The sequence below is a fragment of the Bombina bombina genome, chromosome 6 (assembly GCF_027579735.1).
Source record: "Bombina bombina isolate aBomBom1 chromosome 6, aBomBom1.pri, whole genome shotgun sequence".
Lineage (NCBI taxonomy): Eukaryota > Metazoa > Chordata > Amphibia > Anura > Bombinatoridae > Bombina > Bombina bombina.
The window spans coordinates 972,375,794-972,403,114 of record NC_069504.1 but is presented as its reverse complement, the minus strand read 5'-3'; the positions used below and the strand labels follow the sequence as shown (position 1 = coordinate 972,403,114).

Sequence of the window (27,321 nt, the reverse complement as noted above, 5' to 3'; positions counted from 1 at the left end):
AAAGCCAAAGCCATATATGGCCTCGCTTCCATTGAGTCGTAATTCAGTTTGCGTGCACTCGCAAACCGTTAAATATGCTGTCGAAAGCAATAGCGTTTAACGACTGTTTCCAATGGCGCGTTATACCTTAATATCGGCTTCCGGACTTCGGCTGCCGAAAAGATTTTCGCGTCCCATAGAAAGTAATATAAGCCGTTAATCGATAAATTATACCAGGTTTCCATTGAAAGCGCTAACCGTTAATACACTGTCGGAGGCTGTCGATACATTGAGACATATTACCCCCAGCTCAACTAGGTGTAAAGGAGGAAAAAAGAGCTTTTTGAGGCCTGTTTCTCATTGAAATTGAAAATCAAAAAAAAAATTACATATAGAAATATAATTTTATCTAATAATAATCTTCTCCTACATGTATATATGTATGATAATTGTATATATATATTTGACCTATATAAATCATATAATTTTAATAATTACTTTTAACTGTTATGATAAAGGCTGATATATTTAAATTGAAAAATATAATAATTACATTCAGTGTCTTTGAATTTCCGATATGTAACTACATATATGTTGAAATTATAGTTCATATCAAAAATAAAAGTCATGAGTAAGTATATACTTTCAAACTGTTCATTAAATTAAGGATTAGATGAGATGAAGATAAGCCCTCCCCCCCATGTTATTCATTGCAATCACCAGTTTCACATATGTTAACAAGCAACACACAGCTATAAAAAAAAGACCACACCTAGCCTAACCTCAGAACAGATATTTCAAAATGCAGGGTGAGAGAGAAGCTGACAATGCTGAAGTTAGACAGCGTAGGCCTGACATCCCCAGAGTGAGGCTGGATATAGAAACCCTGAATGAGCAGCAGGTGTTTGAAAGTTTCAGGCTCAACAGGGAGAAAATATATCAGTTATATGCCCTGTTGCAAGATAGGCTGGAAAGCCAGGGCTATTCAAGCAGGGCTGTCCCTGGAATGACCAAACTACTAGGGGCACTTCATTTTTTGGCTTCTGGATCCTTTCAGGTGACAGGGGGCATTGTAACTGGGGTGCATAAGTCCACTCTTTCTAAGCATCTTTCAAAAGTTATTGATGGACTTTATGATAATTGCAGAAAATTTATTTTTTTCCCCACATCACCCAGAGGTTGGCGTGATGTTAAGAGGGACTTTTTTCTTTTAGGTGGCATACCCAATGTCCTTGGGGCCATTGACTGCACTCATATTGCCCTAAGACCCCCTGTGCGCAGGGAGATAATATTTAGAAATAGGAAACACTTCCACTCCTTAAATGTGCAGATTATATGTGATGCAAACATGCGCATATTAAATGTTGTGGCAGGGTTCCCAGGAAGTAGCCATGATGCCTACATCCTCAGGAATTCTGGTGTGTGGAGATTGTTTGAGACAAATCAAATGCCTGAAGGACATCTCCTCGGTAAGTGTTTATGTATATATTATGATGCCTTCATGTGTTCAATATTTTGACATTTTATTGTTTCATTGCTTTATAATCCTTTATGTATGTGTCTAAGGGGGTGAAATTGATTAAATAAATAAATTGTTAATCATTTAAAAGATATATATTAACTATGTCATAGTAAGACATATGCATAACATTATTTTATGTCATACATTGCTTTATGGAAAGATGTGTGTTTATCTATCTATCTATATCTATATCTATATATATATATACTGTATATCTATGCATTCATATTTTAGCAGATTCTGCATATCCTCTTAAAAAATGGATTTGGACACCATTGAAAGAGAACCAGGTTGTTGGGCCTGCTGAATTAAGGTAAAATATATATTTATTTTCTGCTCATGTGTGTCAGAAATATTGATTGTGCCTTGCAAAATGCTCACTATAATCTGTAGAAAAGTAGGACCAGTACACACTTCATAGGAATGTCCCTTTAAATCACTCTTGGGTGAATGTAGGTGCAAACCTGGAGGACCTCCTTTTCCAAAGTCCCAGTAAATGTAATGAAATAGAACACACAGGTAGCACTCTATGTGGAGCAACAGCACCTTTATTGAGCAACGTTTCGGGGCTCCTGCCCCTTTATTAAGCTATATATCTGTGTTTGTGCACATACATTTGTTGCTTGATTATCTTGTGTGTGTGTGTATATATCACTATCACAGACATAACAATGTTGTACTGAGTGCCTTTAAAGGGACAGTCAAAATACAAATAATCTATTATCAGTGAAGCATTTATAAATCTCTCTGCTTCAATATAAATATATTTATATATATATAAAATGGTTTAAAGATTTATAAGATCAAACCAGGAATGTAGTTAGCTCATTAGTATTTGATTTGTCTTCACATTATATATTTTAATCATATTTCTTGTTCTTTTAATACAGATATAATGAAGCACATATCCGAACACGTGCTATAATAGAACGACTGTTTGGTGTTCTAAAAATGCGCTTTCGCTGCCTGGACAGATCAGGGGGGGATCTCCAATTCAGTCCGGAAAAAGCTATTAAAATCATAGTGGCATGTTGCTGTCTACACAACATGGCACAGGAGCATGGGATGTTGAACGACTTACTTCCAACACCACAGCCCCCAGGTGAAATCTTTGAGCCTGATGTAATTAATCATCCCCAACCCCTCAATGCCCATTTGGAGAGATCTGCAACTATTCAAGAATTCTTTTCAGGTATTTTTATAGTATTGTAATGAGACCTTTTAGTTATTTATGATTATGTTTTTTAATAATACACATTTGTTTCTTTTAATGTTTTACAGATTGAAGATTCTCAGAAATGGAATACCACTCCCCTCCCTCTCTCCTCATCCCTATATTTACCACATTTTCCCTAAATAAATGTATACTTTACTCAAATATAGTCATGGTGAATGTTTCTTTATTTCCAGCTATGTACTAATCAATGCATTCATCTTATGATTTATGTATAACATAATTATCTAAAATATCATTTTAATTATATTCCAAATATGACTTTGTTCTCTTGGTATAATTATTTAAAGAGCAGCTATGCACTCCTGGTTAATAAAATTGAGTACATGGGTGAACCAATGACAGACAGGATATATACTGTATGTTGGCAACAATAAACAGCTCCAACATAGGTTCTATGCTGCTCCTGATCTTACCTAAATAAAACTATAATCAAAGGATACTAAGAATATTAAGAAATATAAAGAATATAAATATATTAGATTTGCTTTTAAATATATATGTTTTAGCAAAATAATGGAATTTATGTCACTTTAAAAAAAAAAAGGAAGAGTGTGTTCACAATAAAACATTAATGAACCAGATAAATCATTCAATTCCAATCAACTTACATATGTACTCATAATCAATTTAATCCTTTTATGTTTCTTATTTCAATCATGTATTTAAGTTTAGGAGCCATTCCATTTAATGCTCATCACCTGTGGTGCACTTGCTGATTGTTGCCTACATTTAGACAACAATCATCAAGCGCTCCCCATGTGCAGATTCAAAATGGGTAGATTCCTAAGATAACATTCCTGTTTTATTAAATTACAGATGATAATTAAGTTAAATAGATTATAGGATTACATATTTAAGTATATAAATACTGCATGCTCTAATTCCTGAGTTTTATTTTTAATAGGCTATCCCTTTAAGAAATATATCAGATGCTCATTTCAAAGAGACAAATCCAGATATAATATAATCCTTAAAATAAAGATACATTATCAATACATACAATCCCCTGAGATTGCACACTTGAATGGCATGGTTACCTCATAGAAAATAATATAGAAAAATAAGTCAAAGGAAAAAATCTTTTTATCATGAAGATGAGTTTTATTATTACAGATTTACCCTCATTCAAATGTAATTTTCAATGTGAAAATCATATTTATTCAATACAAAACGATGACACATTAAAGTTATAATGTGTCATAGTACTAATATTTATAAAATATATGTAATGTCATGTCTGCTAAAGCAGATAATACATTTGCAATATTTAGACTATTAACCAAAATACATAAGTGCTTAATATGACATACTTCAAGAGATATGAAGTATTGTCTTTAACATGGAGTTATTGAAACAATTTAAAAGTGCATTGTGCATTGGTCCCAGGGAGAGTCTGTGTCTGTTCATATGATGTCAATTAAAATGTATTAATCACCTCTATATCATGGCAATCACATATATGTTGTGTATACACCAGTGCTTAAATATCATAAAGATACATTTATCTAATTATTCTAAATATTGAATAATAATCTTGACAAAAAGGAGTGCGTTAGTCATGATAGGTATATATTTCAGATATTACATTCCACATAGGACTATAATGAATGCAAGGTATTTGGCCATATCAACAGGAAGGAATATTTACTTTTCAACTCTTCTATAACTGTATAAGCCTTATTAGCTTCATCTGAAGGAGCAAACAACATATGCTTGTGGAATATAAATCATAACATTTACACATGTCACGTTGACCAATGTTAGATAGCATATACTGTATAAATTTCAGACACGTATCCCCAAGTATTCTTAAACGGCATACTATCCTCAATAAAAGGACACATACATTTATCAACAATTTACACCTGCATATTAATTGACATCATGTGAAATAAAAATGAATAAAGCTGTTAATGTTTTTGAAAATAAACAGCTATTAAAACAATTTTGAAATATATTTTCTAATTTTGATTAGAAAAATATATGCATATTTATGAGATGGAAATCACACTTAAGAAAGTGCTTCATAAAAAAATTAGATATTATATATCTTGAAAGAATTTAAAAAGAAAAATACTTCTTAATGCTTGCGGCGGGATTTGGCCTTTGGAGGAGAGGTACTTGGGATGGAAGTGTGGCGTCTTGGGCGACGCACACCAGCTGGCTGGGAGGCTAAAAGATGTGATTCAGGGTCCTGCAGGGAGATAACGGAGGATGCGAGTGAGGAGGGAGTTTGCGGCCTATCTGCAACCCTCTCCACTGCCTCTGCCAGGCGGACGAGTGCAGCATTATGTATGTCCATCTGGCTCTGTAGCCTCCTGAAATCCTGCTGCTGCTGGAGCCTAGTAAGTCTAAGCTCCCTGTGAATGAGCCTCAGTAGAGCATCCTGCTGGGACTGTGCGGGGATATTGGATTCCATGGGGGGCACTTGTGGCTGTATAGGTGTCTCCGGCACATATTCCTGGCTCTGTGTGAGGTTGTCGTCACTCAGTCTTGGGGACTGTGTGGGTGGCTCAATATCCAATTGAGGACAGACATTGGTGGGGGGTGGTGGTGATTGTTGTGGTGGTGGTAGTGGTGGCGGCATTTGTTGTGCCATGGGAGGGTGCTGAATGTGTTGTTGAGGTGGCATATAGTACATATGCTGCGGTGGAGGATGCATCTGCTGATGCTGTGGTGATGGAGGATGCATCTGCTGATGCTGTGGTGATGGAGGATGCATCTGCTGATGCTGTGGTGATGGAGGATGCATCTGCTGATGCTGTGGTGATGAAGGAGGCATCTGCTGATGCTGTGGTGGTGGAGGATGCATCTGCTGATGCTGTGGTGATGAAGGAGGCATCTGCCGATGCTGTGGTGGTGGAGGATGCATCTGATAATGCTGCGTTGGAGGATGCATCTGATAATGCTGCGTTGGAGGATGCATCTGATAATGCTGCGTTGGAGGATGCATCTGATAATGCTGCGTTGGAGGATGCATCTGATAATGCTGTGGTGGAGGATGCATCTGATAATGCTGTGGTGGTGGAGGCTGCATCTGATGATATGTCCTCCCAGATGAATATGGGGATGGGCCAGGAACATTTTCAACCTCATAGGCCAGTGGCTGTTGCTCATCTCCTTCAAGTATGCTGAGGTAGGAGTATTCAGCTTCAATAACATCCCCCTCCTCCTCCTCACTGAATTCCGGAACATCACTGGCCTCCGGTCTTGTTGAGGACTCATACTCATGTTCCAATTCTGAAAAATAAATTGTAATTATAAATTAATCTGATGAAACATCTAACATTTGAAAATCAATTTTATAGATATAGTTTTATATATATATATATATATATATATATATATATATATATATATATATATATATATATATATATATATATATATATATATATATATATATATAATTTCTGTATGAACTTAAACATATTTAACCAGAGGTGTATATTTAAAGATTGTGCCTCTAAGCGACTCTTTGTATTACACATAGTCCATATATATGATATAGATAGAAAGAATTTAAATCTATACCCTTGCTTGTTTGAGCAGATAGCCACTCCAGAAATCAGGATGAATATATCCACTACAACTATGTTAAGATGCCATTAAAGGGGCAATGAAGTACAAATTAAACTTTCATGATTCAGACAGAGCATGCAAATTTAGTCAACATTTAATATTTTACTCCTATTATCATATTTTCTTCCTTCTCTTGGTATCTTTATTTGAGAAGCAAGAATGTAAAGCTTAAGAGCCAGACAATATTTGTTTCAGAACCTGGGTTGCTGTTGCTTATTGGGTGGCTAAATGTAGCCACCAATCACGAGCGCTAGCCAGGGTTCTGAACAAAAAATGCAAAGTCTCCATAGCTTACATTCCTACTTTTTCAGAAAAAGATACCAAGAGAACAAAGAAATATTTATAATAGTAGTACATTAGAGAGTTGCTTAAAATTGCTGCTCTATCTGAATCATGAAATAAAAAAATTGGGTTTACTATCACTTTAAGTTACTGTGCAAATTAGACTTTGAACCATGTAAAACATTACTTGTACTAATCCTACCTAGGTATGTTTTCCACTGATGCTTGAACACAATTGATTACTAAACATATATAATATATGAACATTCTATATTCTGTATTACACATGTGTATGATTACATTTATATTTTAAAAAACAAAGCCGATATATATTTCTGATGTTAACATATATTTGTTAGATATTTATTACATATGATATTTAATATTCACCTTCATGGACCTCTTCAGCTGGCACTGATGTGTCCATTGTCCCCTTACATCCGTAAACAGATTCATCTGAGATGACATTGGCCATCATCTCCTCCCATGACCTTAGGTGTATCCTCTTGCTAGGACCACCACCTGTCCCACGTGCATATTTGGCCTGCTGTGCCAGCTTAGCTTTGGTTTCCCTCCTGCAGTCATGATAGCGGTGTTTAATGCTGGCAATAGAACGATTACGTCCTAAGCAGCTGACTGCCACTCGAATCTCCTCCCACAGCTTATTCCGGACAGCCGGCCTCAGGTTAGGGTTCTCCAGCTGAGCTGCCCTCTCCAAGTATGCCTCAACAAGAGCCTCCTTCTCCTCCTCAGAGTACCTCTCCTCTCTAAGCCTGCCCTTCACACCTGAAGGGCCAGCAGACACAGACTCTCCCTCCTGTGACTGGGGACCAGCCCTCTCTACCTCCTCTGTCCCTGCAGGCTGTGACAGGCTACCACCAGCCCCACCCCCAGTTGCCACAGTCTGCCCCACTTTCCCTTTTCTTTTTGTGCCTAGCTGAGGCTGACTCCTCCTCACTCCTCCCACCTCCATTCCTCTTCCACCCTCTCTCCTTCCCTCCTCTGCCAGGGTTTGAGGAAGGACAAATCCTCCACCCAAACCTCGGCCCCTATTCCTGCCCATACTACTCCCTACTTCCCCCCTCCCCCTCCCTCTATCCACCCTCACCACTGCCCTCCCCCTAGCCACCCCCTTCCCAACTCCACTAGGCCTATCCATCCCTTTCTCCTTCCTCCCTAACTCTAACCTAACACTAAAGTCCCTAGCTTACCTAACTACACTAAGTCACCTAACTAAACCCTATATTAAATAGCCCCAAAACTAACTAACTAACTAACCTATCTAGACCCTAACTATCTCTATTCTATATCCCTCAAAATAAAAATAAAATGTGGGGGTGAAAATAAACAAAGGGATGTAAATGAAAAAGGAAAAACTAAGGAGGATTAGAACAAAATTATAGACAAATAATAAGGGATGCAAATGAAGAAAGGGGTGAGCTATATAGTCAAATGAAACAAAAAATATGGGATGTAAAAAATAAATAGGATGGGAAAAATGTATATATAAAAAAAAAAGTTATATAGTGAGGAAGGGAAAGGTAGTCAAAGGGGGGATGGGAAGTGGAATAAGGGGATTAATGAAAGGAGTAATAAAGGAAGATGGGGATATGGGGGTTAATGAAAAAAAATATGTGAATGTGTTTGTATCAAATAAAAGTGTGTATGTGTGTGTGTGTGTATTTGTGTGTATAAACTAATGTGTGTTAATTAACTAATGTATGGATGTGTGTGTGTGTTCCTAATATTATATGAGGCCTACAATAAGAATATATGAAAATCAAATATCAAACTCTCCACTAACTCTCAAACAACTCTCAAAAACCCAAAACTCCTACCAACGCAACTAGCTCCCGTGTCTTTCTCTCTAGAGGCGATCACAGGTAAAGAGCGCAGGCGCAAACCGGTATTCTTATAGACAGAGGTCGGGTTACCATGGCAATGCACTTGTTATGGCGCGCTTTTCGACAAATCCGACATCGGTTGGCAACGCAAACTTACGTACGGCCGAAAAGAGCGACTGCGCGCAACACGCTAATCTTTTCAATGGAAACCTGGTACTAAAATGGAGCCGTAAATTACCTTTAGCTGTCGTCCGCTTCGGTAGCTTACGGCTCCATTTTTAACGACTCAATGGAAGCGAGGCCCAGGTCTGCTATTTCTGAACAAAGGGGATCCCAGAGAAGCATTTACTACCATTTATGCTATAATTGCATAAGTTGTTTGTAAATAATTTCAGTGAGAAACCTAAAGTTTGTGAAAAAATTTGTGAAAAAGTGAACAATTTTTTTTATTTGATCGCATTTGGCGGTGAAATGGTGGCATGAAATATACCAAAATGGGCCTAGATCAATACTTTGGGATGTCTTCTAAAAAAAAATATATACATGTCAATGGATATTCAGGGATTCCTGAAAGATATCAGTGTCCCAATGTAACTAGCACTCATTTTGAAAAAAAGTGGTTTGGAAATAGCAAAGTGCTACTTGTATTTATGGACCTATAACTTGCAAAAAAGCAAAGAACATGTAAACATTGGGTATTTCTAAACTCAGAACAAAACTATTTAGCATGGGATTTTTTTGGTGGTTGTAGATGTGTAACAGATTTTGGGGGTCAAAGTTAGAAAAAGTGTGTTTTTTTCCATTTTTTCCTCATATTTTATAAAAAAAATTAGAGTAAATTATAAGATATGATAAAAATAATGGTATCTTTAGAAAGTCCATTTAATGGTGAGAAAAACGGTATATAATATGTGTGGGTACAGTAAATGAGTAAGAGGAAAATTACAGCTAAACACAAACACCGCAAAAATGTAAAAATAGCCTTGGTCCCAAACGGACAGAAAATGGAAAAGTGCTGCGGCCATTAAGGGGTTAACACAGTATGTAAAAATATTCATTTCCAAAACTCAAATTTATTTTTACAACCCCCCACCTTAATGGCACTAGATTCAAAATACCAAAAGTTTGAATGCAGATGAAATGGCAGAAAATAATTCTCAATTTCTGCACTTCAGCTGTCTTCACTGCAAACAATAACATGCTTTTATGATGTTTATGTATACTAAAAGCATATTATTTAGGACACATGTCAGAAAAGCATTGGAGGGACATTATGGTGGGAATAATAGTCCGTAAAATGTAATATGCTTATCAACGATTCCATTTTAAGCTGAAGTATGTTTTTGTTTTCTGATGACAGTTTCTTGTAGAACAGAAGCAACAATCCTCTTCAGTGCTCTTACAGCACTACAGATAAAAGGGACCTAGAGCTGAGCTTATTTCTATCAAATAAAATCTAATGCTGCAAGCTTATTTTAGTAAAAAGAAAATGAATACAAATATTAGTGAAAACATTTTATAGAGATCAGGGGTGGAAACCCTTTTTGAATGTGTTTGCCCAAATAGGCTATTGTCTTCTAAAAAAAAGTTTTATGCAAGAGCAAGGCCAGTTCTAGCAATGTACTGACAATGTGCAACCTGGGTCTAAGAATGACACCTTAAAGGGACATGAAACCCAACATTTTCTTTCATTCGTATAGAGAATACAATTTTAAACAACTTTCCAATTTACTTCTATTTACTTCTATTATTTAATTTGCTTCCTTCTCTTTTTTTTTTTTATTTTTTTTTTTTTATATTTTTATTGAGGTAAAGTTTGGCATACAAACAAGATATGTAAAACATTCCACAAGTACCATCGCAAAAAACACAGTATAAGATTCATCATACAGTAGAGAGGCTACAAAACGTCATCAGTAATACCAACTAACAAAACAACAAGGTAAATAATGTTGAAAAAAGTTTTATAGAGGTACAATACAGTCGTGCCAATGATGGTTTAAGCCTCCCCTCTTATTTAAAGGGCCACTCTTGGACCCCTGGCTAAGTGAGGGTTTTACCATAATAGGAGGCTACCTGCTATATAGGAGATCACTCATGGATCTTATTCTGTTTACCTCAGATTTTTTAATTTATTATTTTATATTAACACTCTGTTAGGGACTATATCAAAAGAAAAACATACAGGCAATAACCAGACTTAATCCCTTCTAACTGTCATTAAAGAAAATTTATCCATGGGAAAATGAGTGCGGTAATATTGTACTAAGAGATATACTCATAAAGAAGGTAGTAAAGATGCGGTACAAGTAAAAGAGAGACCGCGCGGTTAACTCTCCTAAACAAGGAGATATATTATGCGGGGGGGAGGGGGGGAGGAGGTGGTAACTTGGGTATAGTGAGTCTAATAAATCAGGCTGCGTTCTTATAATATAGAGTAAACAAGCCTCAGGATGACTCAGCATCCCAGCTATATGAAAAGAAGCATATATGGGTTAACAAGAAATGCATAACAAAGGACTAATGCGTGTTGGGACAATGTCATACCCAAAATATCAAGGGAAAAAGATCTAACTGTATAGGTCTGACATACCTTATAAAGCTTAGCTCTGGGTCAATGATAAGGGAGACTATATAGACTGCAGGACCAGCCTGCGTTAATAATATGTTAAGTACATAGTTAAAGGGTTGCACATAATGATATGCAGCTTTACTAATGAGCAAGCAACTAGAGCTATCCTAGAAGGGCATATGTACATATCTACTAAGGGATGATAATACTTCCCACCTAATCATAAGGTCTACTATCAACATAAATGTTGCCTATCATGCCTAGAGGTCAGGGGATTAAGAAGCTCAGGTATCCCGGCCGCAGACACCAAAGCTCCCCAGGATATTCAGAAGATTAACAGACAACGTACCAAGCTTTATTCCGACCAGCAGGCGGACTATACATTACTCATCTCGCATTGAATAGTTATGCATTAATATGATTACGTATATTATCAACTTTCATACAGAATGCTATAACCCAATATACCATACAGTTGAGTAAATAAATAAATGCGTGCCTTATTTTGATCTAAGTTTTCCTCTGGTGCTTTCTTTATATATTGTAGCATGTAGCTTGTCTAGAATAAATGAATACTGATGCAGGCTACGGATTTTAACCAAGAAATAGCTATGTAGTGACCATAATGAAGGCTCATATGTAGCATAAATATAAACTTAGTGCTAACTTTAACCAAACATTATGCAGTAGTACATTTATAACAAATTGTTTTAGCATATTCACTGTTAATAACAAAACAGATGCGGCAAAGACTGTTAATGTCCAACTGCATTGTCCATATCACTGCTAACTCAACAATCAGATGAGCGTGGTAATTAGCATTATGCAAGATACGAATGCAAAGATATTACCCCAATCAGGGTTACATAATCATAATAACAGAACAGATGTAATGTATTAGTGTATCCACCATAACACAAAGTCTGTAAAGAGTTCGTAGTCCCAGTAAAAGTGGTCTGTAAGGGAGGTAAAAACGTTGTGATAAACAGCACACATAACAAATAAGAACAGCAGGAAAAGAAATATAGTTTGTGTGGAGACCTTAAAATCTGGGGTAGTTTTGAGTGGGAGTGGCTGGACTGGGCAAACTTGATAAAATTAGATGGGCTTAATTTTAAAGTGCCTCAAGATGATCTAATGGGTAGATTGGGGAATTATTTAGAATGGTAATCTTTATGGACATAATTACAGAACCACATCAACAGAACATTTGCAATGTATCAATGTATCCACAATAACATAAAGTCTCTAAAGAGTTTGTAGCCCCAGCAAAAGTGGTCTGAAGGGGAAGTAAAACATTGTGAAGACCAGCACACATAACAAATAAGAACAACAGAAAAAACATATGTCTTTGCGTATACTTATCATCCGGAGACTGGACCAAGTCGGATAGAGTTCGCAGGAGTCACCATGCAGTTAAAGCCTTGTCAACAAAAGCAAGGTGTTCTTTATTTTTTGAGACTCAGAGGAGTTCTTCAGGATGATGCTGAGTCCGATCTATGTCTCTGAGGAAGAGCTGCCCATTCATGCCTCAAATTTTGATGTTTTCGATGAGTGGGGCTGTGGGTTTCAGTAGTTGACCGCTCTGATTCTGTGGGCCTGTGGACATGCAGAGAGGGCTGTCGATTTAGTAGGCTGGACGGTGCTGACCATTCCTCAGCAGAAGCCCGGAGCTGGCTGTGTTGGGGTCTTGGTTTTTCTTTACTCGAGGAGAGTAGGTTCCATCTCTGAAGGAGGTCATAACCTTTAGTCGGCTGCAGAACAGTGAACACTTGATTATCTGCTTCCTTCTCTTGTTATCGTTTGATGAAAGGTTTATCTAAGCAAGGTCAGGAGCAACAGAGAACCTAGGTACTAGCTGTTGATTGGTGGCTGCATACAGTATATATATATTGATTGTTAGAAAACATTATTGCATTGCTGCTCCTTCAACAAATGATACCAAGAGAATGAAACAGATTAGATAAAAGAAGTAAATTAGAAAGTTGTTTAAAATTGTATTCTCTATCTGAATCCTGAAATAAAAAAATTGGGTTTCATGTCCCTTTAAGCTCTTCCATTACAACATAAATAGTCATCATCTGCACATTTAGGGCCCAATGTTCAAAGGATTGTTAGATTTGCGAGAAATACTCATTTTGGTATTGTCAATCTTGCAATCCATCTGCTGGACAAAATGTTATAAAAAAAAGTGTTCAGACCCTTGACGTCCAGATAAGTGGAGATTTACCTTTCACAGGAAACAATAGTCTGTTCTACAATCTCCCCACATTGCCAGTGAATGCGGATCGCAACAGTGAGGAGGGGGTATGTTTCCAAAGCATCTTTACCCAACATGTACTGTGTGTTCACTAAATGTAAAAATATTTTTTTACAATTGCTAATCTCGCAAATGAAAGGGTAGCAAGACTGGTGTGTGTGTATGTGTGTGTATGTGTGTGTGCGTGTGTGTGTGTGTATGTGTGTGTGTGTGTGTGTATGTGTGTGTGCATGTGTGTGTGTGTGTGTGTGTGCGTGCGTGTATGTGTGTGCGTGCGTGTGTGTAAGTGTGTGTATGTGTGTGTATGTGTGTGTTTGTGTATGTGTGTGTGTGTGTGTGTGTGTGTGTGCGTGTGTGTGTATGTGTGTGTGTGTGAAAAGGTGGCAGATATTGTTTACAACATTAGAATCTCCTGGCAAAGTTTACCCATTAAAAAACAGATTACTCTCATTGAATGCCCATACAAACCCCATGGAATTATGTATGTGATCACCATTGTTAATAAACAATCAAAACCAAAACCTTAATAATAATTCTATATGAGCTGGGGGGTTGTGGGTATATTGTACATGTGTGTGTAGTGTATTGTATCTATGTATTATGCTGTAAAATACTATATTATGTACTTAAAGTAAGTTTTTTTAGAAAAAAAAATTATTTTTAAAGGGACAGTAAAGTCAAAATTAGAAATTCATGATTTAGACAGAGAATACAATTTTAAACAAATTTCCAATTTAATTCTATTATTTAATTACTTCCTTCTCTCTTTATTATTTGCAAAAAAAGGTTTATCTAGGTAAGCTCAGGAGCATCAAATAACCTAGGTTCTAGCTGCTGATTGGTGGCTACATATATATACCGATTGTCATTGGCTCACCCATGGTTTCAGTTAGAAACCAGTAGTGCATTGCTGCTCCTTCAACAAATGATACCAAGAGAATTAAACAATTTTGATAATAGAAGTAAACTGGAAAGTTGTTTAAAATTCTATGTTCTACCTAAAACATGAAAGAAAAATTTTAGGTTTTATAATCATTTTTTAAACATTGCACTATGTAAAATGTGTTTTTAGGAATAGGTGTTTTTTTTTTAACATTGTATTTTCATAGCCTCTATAAGTTAACACTGTACTGTACTTGTTTAGTTCTAATATTGGGACAACACTCTACCAAAAGTGCTCTGTAATAATTATAATTAAAAAATAAGTGTCTCTGGGAGCTTATAATAAGTCCAAAATGTATAGAGACCCCAAGACCCCTAGTTTAAAAGCCCAGAAGTAATTTTTCTTAGGGATTGGTTATCTGGTTTTAAATGTTACTTTCATTTTCAAATGTTCATAAGTAGATCGTATATCCACATTCGAAATTTTAAAAGTAACATTAGATTTAACAAATACAATTTAGAAGTTCAATAGCTCATGTGGTAGGGAAATTAGTAAATTGATACATAATATATACAAATATATTGATTCAAATTTTTCTATTTTGAAAACTGTATAATTCGAATATTACATTTAAAGACAGCATTAGAAATACTATTATCAATATATGAGATTCGAATTTTCCTAAATCAAATATTGCATAATTCGAAGCGTATGTGAAACGCGACCGCTCCAGGGGATTTTTTTGTATTTTAACTGCCCTTCAGTTGTTGTTGAACAATATTAGACATTCATGTTGAACTAGTTAAAATCAAACAAGTTAATATATTTTTAGCTAGAGTTTGATACATTTTGGTTAATCTCTTAGTAACACTAGGAGTGGTAACACCCTCAATATAGCCACTGTGTATAGTAAAAGTGATATAACCAAGCTGATAATATACGCTGAGAGATAGATTTGAATTATCTAAAGACACAGGCCCATATTTAAGAAAAGTCTTGCGGACCTGATCCGACACCGCGGATCAGGTCCGCAAGACCTCGCTGAATGCAGAGAGCAATACGCTCTCCGTATTCAGCATTGCACCAGCAGCTCACAAGAGCTGCTGGTGCAACGCCACCCCCTGCAGACTCGCGGCCAATGGGCTGCCGGCAGGGGGTGTCAATCAACCCGATCGTACTCAATAGGGTTGATTTCTGGCGATTCCTGTCCGCCTGCTCAGAGCAGGCGGACAGGGTTATAGAGCAGCGGTCTTTAGACCGCAGCTCCATAACTTGTGTTTCTGGCGAGTCTGAAGACTCGCCAGAAACACGGGCCCACAAGCTCCCTCCGGAGCTTGTTAAATGGGCCCAACAGTATCTGTTGGTGCTGAAGCATTGTATCTGCCTCCTCTCTCTAGTATTATGATCTAACTCAATACTAGTCTCAACATATAGTAACTATTCACTTTATATATTTATACTGGAGATGTGTTTTTTTTTCTTGTTTTTTTTTCCAAAGCTTTATTTAAAACTACACATATTACAGTAAATATAAGAAAAAGGACAATTACAATGGCAACCAATGAGTCAAAGATCATGTATGTCCAGCAAGAACATATACCAATTAGGATATACATATTCCAAAATAAACAAGAGAGGTAGTAAAAGTACCCAAAATGAGGGACTTAGTAACATGACACAGAAGAGGGACATATCATCCCCAGAAAAACTTAGAGCAAAGGTAAATTGAAGAAAAGGAAGGATGGGGGGGGGGGAGGACGAGAATAAGGGGGGTAAAGCAATATCCAGTCAGGAAACTAATAGGTAGTATTAGGGGGATTAATCAATGGGTTCGGTTTCCAGGTCGTGTCAAAATGAAGCTGCCAGTCTGCCCAAATTAATTCAAAAAGGTCAGAAGTGCCTAATTTGTAATAGATGTCTTTCTCCATAGTATACAGGTAGGCCATTGTGGAGCAAATTTTAGACCAATTTGGGAGGCACTCGCTCTTCCAAGCACATGCAATGGTGTGCTTAGTAGCCATAAAAAGATATATGCATAAATAAGAGTGGTGTTTAGGGAGGGGGTGTAGGAGAGCTACTGCAGGTGATTTATGAAGAGAGATGCCCAGTTTGGAAAGCACACAAAAGCACGTGTTCCATAGGGGGCGGAGCTTAGGACAGTCCCACCATATATGCATGACGTTACCCTTCTGGCCACAGTTTCTCCAACAGTCAGGTGATACATTTGGGAATATTTTAGAGAGTCTGGAAGGGACGTAGTACCAATGTAATAACAATTTGTAATATGTTTCAAACAGGGTAGTGCAATGGATAGTTTTACGGGTAAGTTCAAAGGTGCGTTCCCAAGTCTCCATTAAAGTGGTCATCCCCAAAAGGGCCTGCCACTTCAATAGGTGGGCCAGAGGGTCTGGAGATGAGGATGAACCCAGAAGGGTATAGTGAAATGATAAGGGTCCACAAAGTCTATTTCCAAGATTCCACATGGATTCCCAGGCGGTCAGTGGGCGAGCTAGAGTAGGATTGAAGCCTCAACTTAGTAAGAAGCTTTTGACTCTGTAGTATTCAAATGAGAAATACCGAGGTGGCACACAATCCTCTCCAATCTGAGAAATGGGCTTGAAACCCACCTTTGGGTTGGAAATCCAAAGGTCTGACACTGTAGTGATCCCCAATTGGGCCAATCTATTAGGGTGGGTATCCTGTAAACCCATAAGGAGTCCAACCAAAGAGGTAATGGGGGAAGGGTGTGGGGCTATGTGTGAGAAGTGACAAAGGCTACCCCAAAGCTTTAGTCATTCACAAATGATGGGGTTGGTAATACCTAATGCCCTACGGCAGTGTAGGGGAGTCCAGATCAGATCTCTAATTTTTAAACTATAGGGTAAGGAAGCCTGCTCAAGAGACCTCCATTTACTTGTAGATTGTTTAACTCCCCACTGTGCGATATGGGTAAGCATAGAGCCCTCATAATATCTAAGAACAGAGGGAGAGCCTATACCACCCCCGATCCTAGGTAGTTGGAGAAGCTTGTGGGCCACTCTAGGCGGCTTACTATGCCAGATGTGTTTAGTAAATTCACCTTGAAACTGCAGTAAGAGGAGATGTGTTTTTAAGTGTGTGTGTGTGTGTGTGTGTGTGTGTGTGCAACAAGCAGCTCTCAAACTTTTTTCTGCTCTTTTTTATTTAAATTTAATTCAAAGTTTATTTTAAAACATCCTTATTCAAGCTAGTGACGTATGGGATATACAATCCTACCAGGAGGGGCAAAGTTTCCCAAACCTCAAAATACCTATAAATACACCCCTCACCACACCCACAATTCAGTTTTACAAACTTTGCCTCCTATGGAGGTGGTGAAGTAAGTTTGTGCTAAGATTTCTGCATTGACATGTGCTTCTCAGCATTTTGAAGCCCGATTCCTCTCAGAGTACAGCGAATGTCAGAGGGACGTAGAGAGTATCACCTACTGAATGCAATGATTTTCCTAACGGGGGTCTTTTTCATAGGTTCTCTGTTATCGGTCGTAGAGATTCATCTCCTACCTCCCTTTTCAGATCGACGATATACTCTCATATACCATTACTTCTACTGATAACTGTATCAGTACTGGTTTGGCTAATCTGCTATATGTGGATGGGTGTCTTTTGGTAAGTATGTTTTTATTACTTAAGACACCTCAGCTATGGTTTGGCACTTTATGCATTTATATAAAGTTCTAAATATATGTATTGTACTTATATTTGCCATGAGTCAGGTTCATGTATTTGCTTTTGCAGATTATCAGTTTCATATTTGGGGAAAGTTAATATTAAGAAATATTTTTCTTACCTGGGGTTTAGTCTTTTTTTCAATTGACTACTTTGTTTCAAATTGCTGGATGACTTAGGCTCACGGGTGCACCAAATCCTACACTTTATTGCGTCATTCTTGGCGCAAGAATTTTTTTTTGCCGCGAAAGGCATGTCCGTTGACGCAAGTTTGTCATTTCCGGCGTCGTAATTGATGCAGAGGTTCACACAGGGTTGCGTTGTTAGTGACACAAGTGTGTCATTTCCGGACATGGTTGCGCCAAAAAAATTTCAGTTACGTTGTGCGTCAAACTTGGCGCCAAATTTTTTTCATTATTTATTGCCCCATTGCTTTTTGCCTCTTGTCTTTTTCTATGTCAGAGGGCTATGCTATTTGCATTTTTTTCCCATTCCTAAAACTGTCATATAAGGAAATTGATAATTTTGCTTTATATGTAGTTTTTTCTTTTACATACTGCAAGATGTCTCAATCTGATCCTGCCTCAGAAGTATCTGTTGGAACTTTGCTGCCTGACATCGGTTCTACCAAAGCTAAGTGCATTTGTTGTAAAATTGTGGAGATTATATCTCCTAATGTCATTTGTATTAGTTGTCATGATAAACTTTTACATGTAGATAGTGTGTCCATCAGTAATAGTACATTGCCGGTTGCAGTACCTTCAACCTCTAATGTGCATGATATACCTATGAATTTTAAAGAATTTGTTACTGATTCTATTCAGAAGGCTTTGTCTGCATTTCCACCTTCTAATAAGCGTAAGAGGTCTAAAAACTTCTCAAAAAATTTATAAAATTTCAAATGACCGACAACATAATGAATTATCCACCTCTGATGAGGATCTATCTGATTCAGAAGATCCTACCTCAGATATTAACACTGACAAATCTACTTATTTATTTAAAATGGAGTATATGCATTCTTTGTTAAAAGAAGTGTTAATTACTTTGGATATTGAGGAAGCTAGTCCTCTTTATATTAAAACCAGTAAACGTTTAAATTCTGTTTTTAAACCTCCTGTGGTTACTCCAGAGGTTTTTCCTATTCCTGGTGCTATTTCTGATTTGATTTCTAAGGAATGGAATAAGCTGGGTACTCCTTTAATCCTTCTGCAAGGTTTAAAAAATTGTATCCTTTACCAGCAATTTCAATAGAGTTTTGGGAAAAGATCCCCAAAGTTGATGGGGCTATTTCTACTCTTGCTAAACGAACCACTATTCCTATGGAAGATATTACTTCCTTTAAAGATCCTTTAGATAGGAAGCTTGAATCTTTTCTAAGGAAAGCCTATTTATATTCAGGTCATCTTCTTAGGCCTGCAATTTCTTTGGCTGATGTTGCAGCTGCTTCAACTTTTTGGTTGGAGAATTTAGCGCAACAAGAATTGGATTCTGACATATATAGCATTATTCGTTTACTGCAACATGCTAATCATTTTATTTGTGATGCTATTTTTGATATAAGCAAAATTGATGTTAGATCCATGTCTTTAGCTATTTTAGCTAGAAGAGCTTTGTGGCTTAAATCTTGGAATGCTGATATGACATCTAAGTCTAGATTACTATCTCTTTCTTTCCAAGCTAATAATGTATTTGGTTCTCAGTTGGATTCTATTATTTTAACTGTTACTGGGGGGAAGGGTTTTTTGCCTCAGGATAAAAAACCTAAGGGTAAATCTAAGGCTTCTAATCGTTTTCGTTCCTTTCGTCAAAATAAGGAACAGAAACCTAATCCTTCCCCCAAGGAATCTGTTTCCAATTGGAAGCCTTCCTCAAATTGGAATAAATCCAAGCCTTTTAAGAAACCAAAGTCAGCTCCTAAGTCTGCATGAAGGTGCAGCCCTCATTCAAGCTCAGCTGGTAGGGGGAAGATTAAGGTTTTTCAAGGATGTTTGAGCAAATTCTGTCCAAAATCAATGTATTCAGAGCATTGTCTCTCAGGGGTACCAAATAGGATTCAGAGTAAGACCTCCTGTGAGAAGATTTTTTCTCTCACGCATCCCAGTAAATCCAGTAAAAGCCCAGGCTTTCCTTAAGTGTGTTTCAGATCTGGAGGTTTCAGGGTTAATCATGCCGGTTCCTTTTCAGGGGTTTTATTCAAATCTATTCATTGTCCCAAAGAAAGAAAATTCATTCAGACCAGTTCTGGATCTGAAGATTTTGAATCATTATGTAAGAGTATCAACTTTCAAGATGGTGACTATACGGACTATTCTGCCTTTTGTTCAGCAAGGACATTATATGTCTACAATAGACTTGCAGGATGCTTACCTTCATATTCCGATTCATCCAGAACATTATCAGTTCCTGAGATTCTCTTTTCTAGACAAGCATTACCAATTTGTTGCTCTTCCATTTGGCCTAGCAACAGCTCCAAGAATCTTTTCAAAGTTTCTAGATGCCCTACTCTCTGTAATCAGAGAACAGGGTATTGCAGTGTTTCTTTATTTGGATGATATCTTGGTACTAGCTCAGTCTTTACGTTCTGCAGAATCTCACACGAATCAACTAGTGTTGTTTCTTTGAAAACATGGTTGGAGGATCAATTTACCAAAAGTTTCTTGATTCCTCAGAAAAGGGTCACCTTTTTAGGTTTCCAGATAGATTCAGTGTCCATGACTCTGTCTCTAACAGACAAGAGACGTTTAAAATGTATTTCAGCATGTCGGCACCTTCAGTCTCAGTCATTCCCTTCAGTGGCTATGTGCATGGAAGTTTTAGGCCTCATGACTGCAGCATCGGACACGATTCCTTTTGCTCATTTTCACATGAGACCTCTCCAGATTTGTATGCTGAATCAATGGTGCCGGGATTATACAAAGATATCACAATTAATATCCTTAAATCCCAAAGTTCGACATTCTCTGACGTGGTGGTTAAATCACCAGCGTTTAGTTCAAGGGGCCTCTTTTGTTCGGCCAACCTGGACTGTGATCACAACAGATGTGAGTCTTTCAGGTTGGGGAGCTGTCTGGGGATCTCTGACAGCACAAGGGGTTTGGAAATTTTAAGAGGCGAGATTTTTAGAACTTTATGCAATTCTCAGAGCTCTCCAGTTTTGGCCTCTGTTGAAGAGAGAACCGTTCATTTGTTTTCAGACAGACAATATCACAATGGTGGCATATGTCAATCATTAGGGTGGGACTCACAGTCTCCAAGCTATGAAAGAAGTATCTTGGATACTTGTTTGGGCAGAATCCAACTCCTGTCTAATTTCTGCAGTTCATATCCCAGGTGTAGACAATTGGGAGGCGGATTATCTCAGCCGTCAGACTTTACATCCAGGGGAGTGGTCTCCATCGGATGTGTTTTCTCAGATTGTTCAGATGTGGGGTCTTCCAGAAATAGATCTGATGGCTTCTCATCTAAACAAGAAACTTCCCAGATACCTGTCCAGGTCCAGGGATTCTCAGGCGGAAGCAGTGGATGCGTTGACACTTCCTTGGTGTTATCAACCTGCTTATATCTTCCCGCCTCTAGTTCTTCTTCCAAGAGTGATCTCCAAAATCATCATGGAACAATCATTTGTGTTGCTGGTGGCTCCAGCATGGCCCCACAAGTTTTGGTATGTGGATCTTGTTCGGATGTCCAGTTGCCAACCTTGGCCACTTCCGTAAAGGCCGGACCTACTGTCTCAAGGTCCGTTTTTCCATCAGGATCTCAAATCATTAAATTTGTAGGTATGGAAATTGAACGCTTAGTACTAAGTCATAGAGGTTTCTCTGACTCAGTAATTAATACTATGTTACAAGCTCGTAAATCTGTCTCTAGGAAGATTTATTATCGAGTTTGGAAGACTTACATTTCATGGTATTCTTCTCATAAATTCTCTTGACATTCTTTTAGAATTCCTAGAATTTTACAGTTTCTCCAGGATGGTTTGGATACGGGTTCATCTGCAAGTTTCTTGAAGGGACAAATCTCTGCTCTTTCTGTTTAATTTCACAGAAAGATTGCTAATCTTCCTGATATTCACTGTTTTGTACAGGCTTTAGTTCGTATTAAAGGGACATTATACACTCATTTTTTCTTTGCATAAATGTTTTGTAGATGATTTATTTATATAGCCCATAAAGTTTTTGTTTTTAAATAAATATATAGTTTTGTGCTTATTTTTAAATAACATTGCTCTGGATTTTCAGACTCCTAACCAAGAGCCCCAAAGTTTTATGTGAATACGCAGCTCCTTCTCCAGGCTTGCTCCTGGTGTGTGTAAAGGGTCTTTCATATGCAAAGAAGGGGGGAGGGGGAGTGTCTTATTTGCCACTCTTGCATTGGGATTCTTCAGCTACCTTTTCAGCCGTGTCAAACTGACAGCGTCTAAGGTAAGTTTTAAACAGGTTTGTATACTGGATTTTTATATCAGTATCTTGTGCAATCTTATTCGTTAGAGTAGTTGTACTATTACTTGCAGTTATATGAAAATGAGTGTATACTTGTCCCTTTAAGCCTGTCAGTAAATCAATTTCTCCTCTCCTTGGAGTCTTTAATTTGGTTTTGAGGGCGTTACAGGCTGCCTCCTTTTGAGCCTATGCAACTCTTGTGGACATTAAACTGCTTTCTTGGAAAGTGTTGGTCCTTTTGGCTATCTCTTCTGCTAGAAGAGTTTCTGAGCGTTTCTGCTCTTTCTTGGGTGTTCCTTGTGAGTCTCCTTTCAGATTTTTCTACATTAGTAGAGAAATTGTTTGTCCCTGTCCTTGTGTCCTAAGCCTAAGAATTCTTGTGGGCGAGATCCTTACATTCTTTGGATGTTGATGAGAGCTTAGAAATAATGTGGTTGAACGCTACGAAAGATTTAGGAAGACTTCTAGGTCTATTTTGTTATATTGTGCTGGTCCTAGGAAAGGGTCAGAAGGCATTCTGCTATTTTCCTTGGCTTCTTGGTTAAAGCTTTTGATTCATCAAGCTTATTTAGAGTCGGGTCAGGCCCCGCCTCAGAGAATTACAGCTCATTCTACTAGATCAGTCTCCACTTCGTGGGCTTTTAAGAATGAAGCTTCAGTTCATCAGAGTTGCAAAGCAGCGACTTGGTCCTCTTTGCATACATTTACTAAATTCTACCGTTTTGATGTATTTGCTTCTTCAGAAGAAGTTTTTGGTAGAAAAGTTCTTCAGGCAGCTGTTTCAGTTTTATTCTTCTACTGATGTTTTAAGTTTTTCTTTTCTTCATAAGAATAACTTATATTTTGGGTTGTGGATTAATTTTTCAGCATATGGCTGTTGTTTATTTTTATCCCTCCCTCTCTAGTGACTCTTGCGTGGAGTTCTACATCTTGGGTATTTGATATCCCATACGTCACTAGCTCATGGACTCTTGCCAATTACATGAAAGAAAACATAATTTATGTAAGAACTTACCTGATAAATTAATTTCTTTCATATTGGCAAGAGTCCATGAGGCTTGCTGGTACAATGCCACCCCCTGCAAACTCGCGCCAATGGGCCGCCAGCAGGGGTGTCAATCAACCACCGATCGTACTCGATCGGGTTGATTTCTGGCGATTCCTGTCCTGCCTGCTCAGAGCAGGCGGACAGGGTTATGGAGCAGGCGGGTCCATAACTTGTGTTTCTGGCAAGTCCTGAAGACTCGCCAGAAACATGGGCCCACAAGCTCCCTCCGGAGCTTGTTAAATGGCCCCACATATCTGTTGGTGCTGAAGCATTGTATCAGCCTCCTCTCCTCTAGTATTATGATCTAACTCAATACTAGTCCTAACATATAGGTAACTATTCACTTTATATATTTTATACTGGAGATTGTGTTTTTTTTTTTTTTTTCAAATGCTTTATTGAAAACTACACATATTACAGTAAATATAAGAAAAAGGTTGTGGATAATTTTTCAGCATATGGCTGTTGTTTATTTTTATCCCTTCCCTCTCTAGTGACTCTTGCGTGGAGTTCCACATCTTGGGTATTTGATATCCCATACGTCACTACTCATGGACTCTTGCCAATTACAGTGAAAGAAAACATATTTATTGTAAGAAACTTACCTGATAAATTAATTTCTTTCATATTGGCAAGAGTCCATGAGGCCCACACTTTTTTATTCTGGTTATGATTTTTTTTGTATAAAGCACAATTATTTCCAAATTCCTTTGTTGATGCTTTTTACTCCTTTCTTTATCACCCCACTTCTTGCTAGTCATTAAACTGAATTGTGGGTGTGGTGAGGGGTGTATTTATAGGCATTTTGAGGTTTGGGAAACTTTGGCCCCTCCTGGTAGGATTGTATATCCCATACGTCATTAGCTCATGGACTCTTGCCAATATGAAAGAAATGGTAAGTTTCTTACATAAATTATGTTTTTTTTCTGTTAAAAAGACAGTCAAGTCCAAAAATAACTTTCATGTTTCAAATAGGGCATGTAATTTTAAACAACTCACCATTTTGCTTTGTTCTCTTGTATTCTTAGTTGAAAGCTAAACCTAGAGGTTCATATGCTAATTTCTTAGACCTTGAAGGGCCGCCTCTAATCTAAATGCATTTTGATAGTTTTTTCCACCACTAGAGAGCAGTATTTCATATAGATAACATTGAGCTCATGCACGTGAAATTTACCATAGAGACAGCTCTGATTGGCTAAAATAGCAAGTCTGTCAAAAGAACTGAAATAAGGGGGCAGTCTGCTGAGGCTTAGATACAAGGGTAATTACAAAAGTAAAACGTGTATAATTTATAACTGTTGGTTATGCAAAACTGGGGAATTGGTAGTTAAGGGATTATCTATTCTTTTAAAACAAACAAAAATTCTGGTGTTGACTGTCCCTTTAAGTATAAGGCATTAAATACTTCCCTAGCACTGAAAAAAATATTTTCCAGATTGCTGGAAAAAAAATCCACTATTACAAATATGAAATAATACTTAGAGCAATTGGAACAGACTCAACTAATTGTGTATTTTAATAAAGTAAATGCATGAAATTACAAACCATTAGAAATAGAAATACATTTGTTTTATTGTTAACTGTAATCAATACTAACAATGCCTTTTCACTTTTTATGTAAAGTACATTTTCCAGTCCCCTTCTTCTTCCTTTGCAATTATGTCATTATTATAAAAACAGGTACAAGTATAAAGGGAACCATTTAATTGACATTAAAACAATAAATAAGAGATATTTTCAGCATAGAATAAAATAACCAAAACTTTATTGAATAATACAGAGTTTCCATTTAAAATGCTCTGGAAACTGATAAATAAAGTCAGCCAGTCATATCAAAATTAAATTTTCATGATTCAGATAGGGCAGGCAGTTATAAACAACTTTCCAATTTACTTTTATCATCAAATTTGCTTTGTTTTTTGGTATTCTTTGTTGAAAGCTAAACCTAGGTTAGCTTAAACATATTTCTAAGCCGTTTGACCTGCCTCTTATCTCAGCAAATATTGAAAGTTTTTCACCGTTAGACAGTGCTAGATCACGTGTGCCATATAGAAAGTGGTTGTGCTCACTCCTGTGGAATTATTTATGTTAGCACTGCTAAAATGCAAGTCTGTCAAAAGAACCGAGATAAGGGGGCAGTCTGCAGAGACTTAGATACAAGGTATTCACAGTGTTGGTTAGTGCAAATCTGGGGAATGGGTAATAAAGAATTATCTATCTTTTACACAGACTTTAAAAGGTTAGAAAAGTCCATTACTTAGAAATAGCATGCACTTTTAGAACCACTTACATTTTCAAATTGACTTTGTTTTCTGGAACCATTTATTGAAAAAAATATGTATTTATCTTACACTACTGGGAGCTAGCTTGTGGTTGGCTCACCAATGTATTTGTCTAGCTCCCGACAGTACAATGCTTGCTCTGGATCTGTTTTAAGTATGTGTTTATTCCCTTTGATGGGGAAAAACACATAGGGCTACATTACATGTGGAGTACTAAAGTTAGCATGGGTCATTCGGGTTAGTACTAGTGAAGAGCAGGCCTAGGGGCCCGATTCAGAAAGTGCGAGCGGACATGATACGATGAAGAGGATCATGTCCGCCGCACATCGATAAATGCCAACAGCATACGCTGTCGGCATTTATCATTGCTCAAGTTGTTCTGTGAACTGCTTGTGCAATGCCACCCTCCTGCAGATTTGCGGGCCAATTGGCTGCTAGCAGGTGGTGTTAATTTGCCCGATTGTATAGGATAAGTGGAAATGTCAAGATCGGGCCAAATTAGCCATTTTCCCTCCCCGGTGTCATGTGACTCTTTAGTGTTACAAGGTCTCAGGTGTGAATAGTGAGCAGTGGTGTTCAAATTTGGTGTTATTGCTCTCACACTCTCTCATACTGGTCACTGGAAGTTCAACATGGCACCTCATGGCAAAGAACTCTCTAAGGATCTGAAATAAAAGAATTGTTGCTCTACATAAAGATGGGCCTAGGCTATAAGAAGATTGGCCAAGACCCTGAAACTGAGCTGCAGCACGTGGGCAAGACCATACAGCGGTTTCACAGGACAGGTTACACTCAGAACTGACCGTCGCCATAGTCGACCAAAGTAGTTGAGTGCACATGCTTAGCGTCATATCCAGAGGTTGCCATTTAGGAAATAGACATATGAGTGCTTTCCAGCATGCTGCAGAGGTTTGAAGGGGGTGGGGGGTCAGCCTGTCAGTGCTCAGACCATACGTCGCACACTGCATCAATTGGGTCTGCATGGCGTCATCCCAGAAGATAGCCTCTGCTAAAAGATGATGCACAAGAAAGCCTGCAAACAGTTTGCTGAAGACAAGCAGACTAAGGACATGGATTACTGGAACAATGTCCCTGTGGGTCCGATGAGACCAAGATAAACTTATTTGATTCAGATGGTGTCAAGCGTGTGGGGCGGCAACCAGGTGAGGAGTATGAAGACAAGTGTGTCTTGCCTACAGTCAAGCATGGTGGTGGGAGTGTCATGGTCTGGGCCTGCATGAGTGCTGCCGCACTGGGGAGCTACAGTTCATTGAGAGAACCATGAATGCCAACATGTACTGTGACATACTGAAGCAGAGCATGATCCCCTCCCTTCAGAGACTGGGCTGCAGGGCAGTATTCCAACATCAAAAATTACCCCAAATACACCTCCAAGATGACCACTGCCCTTGCTAAAGAAGCTGAGGTGATGGACTGGCCAAGCATGTCTCCAGACCTAAACCCTATTGAGCATCTGTGGGGCATCCTCCAATGGAAGGTTGGGGAGCGCAAGGTCTCAACATCTACCAGCTCTGTGAGTGTCATCATGGAGGAGTGTAAGAGGACTCCAGTGGCAACCTGTGAAGCTCTGGTGAACTCCATGCCCAAGAGGGTTTAAGGCAGTGCTGGAAAAATAAAACAAACTGGAGACAGATAGTATAGATAAGTGTATTCAAAACAC

At 38.0% G+C, this 27,321-nt stretch overlaps 1 protein-coding gene across 1 annotated transcript; it reads left to right on the top strand.

The window, feature by feature from the left end:
• Nucleotides 1-433: 433 nt before the first annotated feature.
• LOC128662396 (putative nuclease HARBI1) lies at nucleotides 434-2,879 on the top strand. The gene is made up of 4 exons (XM_053716186.1): nucleotides 434-1,448; nucleotides 1,736-1,814; nucleotides 2,392-2,693; nucleotides 2,783-2,879. Exons 1-4 carry the CDS (start codon nucleotides 782-784, stop codon nucleotides 2,785-2,787), a joined length of 1,053 nt encoding a protein of 350 aa, XP_053572161.1. The 5' UTR covers nucleotides 434-781; the 3' UTR covers nucleotides 2,788-2,879.
• The last annotated feature ends 24,442 nt before the right edge of the window (nucleotides 2,880-27,321 follow it).